This window comes from Eimeria mitis, genomic scaffold, assembly GCF_000499745.2.
Source record: "Eimeria mitis Houghton genomic scaffold, Emh_scaff588, whole genome shotgun sequence".
Taxonomy (NCBI): domain Eukaryota; phylum Apicomplexa; class Conoidasida; order Eucoccidiorida; family Eimeriidae; genus Eimeria; species Eimeria mitis.
The window spans coordinates 12,290-14,517 of NW_013574119.1; the positions used below are offsets into that span (position 1 = coordinate 12,290).

At 20.7% G+C, this 2,228-nt stretch overlaps 1 protein-coding gene across 1 annotated transcript in view; it reads left to right on the plus strand.

Annotated features, from left to right (window-relative positions):
- Positions 1 to 963, plus strand: part of EMH_0017070 (uncharacterized protein) — a gene marked incomplete at both ends in the record, with an annotated part of 7,767 nt that extends 6,804 nt beyond the window's left edge. The window contains one exon of the mRNA XM_013500799.1: positions 283 to 963. Coding sequence (XP_013356253.1) covers positions 283 to 963 — 681 coding nt within the window. The remainder of the gene's footprint in view (positions 1 to 282) is intronic.
- Positions 964 to 2,228: the final 1,265 nt, after the last annotated feature.

Sequence of the window (2,228 nt, forward strand, 5' to 3'; positions counted from 1 at the left end):
AAATATATATTGTTTTTGTTTCTTTTGTTTTGTTTTGTTTTTTTTTGTTTTGTTTTGTTTTTTTGTCTGTTTATCTATTTGTTTGTGTTGTTGTTTATTTTCCTTTTTTTCGTTTTTCTTTGTTTCTTTTGTTTCTTTTGTTTCTTTCTTTCTTTGTTGTCTCTTTCTTTCTTCCTTTCTTTATATTTATTTATTGTATTTTATTTTATTTTATTTATTTATTTTTTTCTATTTATTTATTTTTATTTATTTATTTATTTATTTATTTTTTTTTTTATGCAGGCCGCTCGCTTGCGTGAAATGTTTCCTATTACCCCGGTACCCCTTTCTATAAAAAAAACAAAAATAAAATTAATTAAACAAAAACAAAAACAAAAACAAAAACAAAAACAAAAACAAAAACAAAAAGAAAAACAAAAACAAAAACAAAAAGAAGAAACAGAAGAAGAAGAGACAGAAGAAGAAAAGGAAATAAAAGAAAAAGAAAAAGAAAAAGAAAAAGAAGAAACAGAAGAGACAGAAGAGACAGAAGAGACAGAAGAAACAGAAGAAGAAACAGAAGAAGAAACAGAAACAGAAGAAAAAGAAAAAGAAGAAAAAGAAAAAGAAAAAGAAGAAAAGACAGAAGAAGAAGAAGAAGAGACAGAAGAAGAAAAGACAGAAGAAGAAGAAGAAGAGACAGAAGAAGAGACAGAAGAAGAAGAGACAGAAGAAGAAGAAACAGAAGAAGAGGAGACAGAAGAAGAGGAGACAGAAGAAGAAGAAGAGACAGAGAAAGAAACAGAAAAAGAAATAAAAGAAAAAAAAAAAGAAAAAGAAGAAAAAGAAAAAAGAAAAAAAGAAAAAAACAAATGGAAACAAAAAAAGAAAAACCCGCAAATAGTTTGGTTCTATCAACAAATTAAATTCATATACAAACAAACACTAAAAAAAAAAAAACAAAGTAAATGTAAATATAAATAAATATAAATATATAAATATAAATATATAAATATAAATATATAAATATAAATATATAAATATAAATATATAAATATAAATATATAAATATATGTATATAAATCTATGTAAATAAATATATAAATATATGTATATAAATATAAATATAAATATAAATATAAATACAGAAACAAATATTATTATAAATAATCATATATTTATACATATTTATTTATATCTGTTTTTTTATTTACATAAATATTAAACTGATGTCTTTTTTGTAGTTATATTTATATTTGTATTTTATTTATATTTTATTTATATTATATTTATATTTGTATTTTATTTATATTTATATTATATATTATATTTATATTTTCTTTATATTATATTTATATTATATTAATATTATATTTATATTATATTTATATTATATTTATATTATATTTATATTATATTTATATTATTATTTTATTATATTATCACTATAACACATAAACAAACAAATAAAATAAACAAAAAAAAAAAATAAACAAGTAAACAAAATAAAATAAACAAACAAAATAAAATAAACAAAATAAACAAATAAAATAAAAAGAAATACAATATAAACATATAAATAAAAAAATAAAAAAAATAAAAAAATAAAAAAAAAATAAAAAAGACAATGCTCACCATTTGTAGGAGTTATCTAACACACCGTAAGCAAAGGTGCTGCCGCTACCGCACGAAAACAAATTTCCCTTCAGTCTATAAAAAAAAAAAAATAAATAAATAAATAAATAAATAAATAAATAAATAAATAAATAAATTAAAATAAATAAATAAAGAGGAGAAAACACAAATTCAAAAGAAATCAAAAAAAAAAAAAAAGCGCGGTGGATGCGCAGCTAGAAAAGCTACGTAAACCCTAAACCCTAAACCCTAAACCCTAAACCCTAAACCCTAAACCCTATAGTTTGTATCGATTAAAAACACAAAATAACACAAAACCACACTAAAAACCCTAAGTAACCCTAAACCCTAAACCCTAAACCCTAAACCCTAGAACATAAGTAAAGTAAGCCTAAACCTTAAAAACCCTAAACCCTAAACCCTAAACCCTAAACCCTAAACCCTACCTGGTGGCTTTATCGTCTACAAAGTAAAGTTCAGGTTCTTCACTTGTTGCATTCCACCCCGCTATCATTGTGCCTATTAAACAGAAAAAAAATAAAATAAAAAAAAATAAATAAAATAAACAAAGTAGATAAAATAAATAAATAAATAAAATAAATAAAATAAATAAA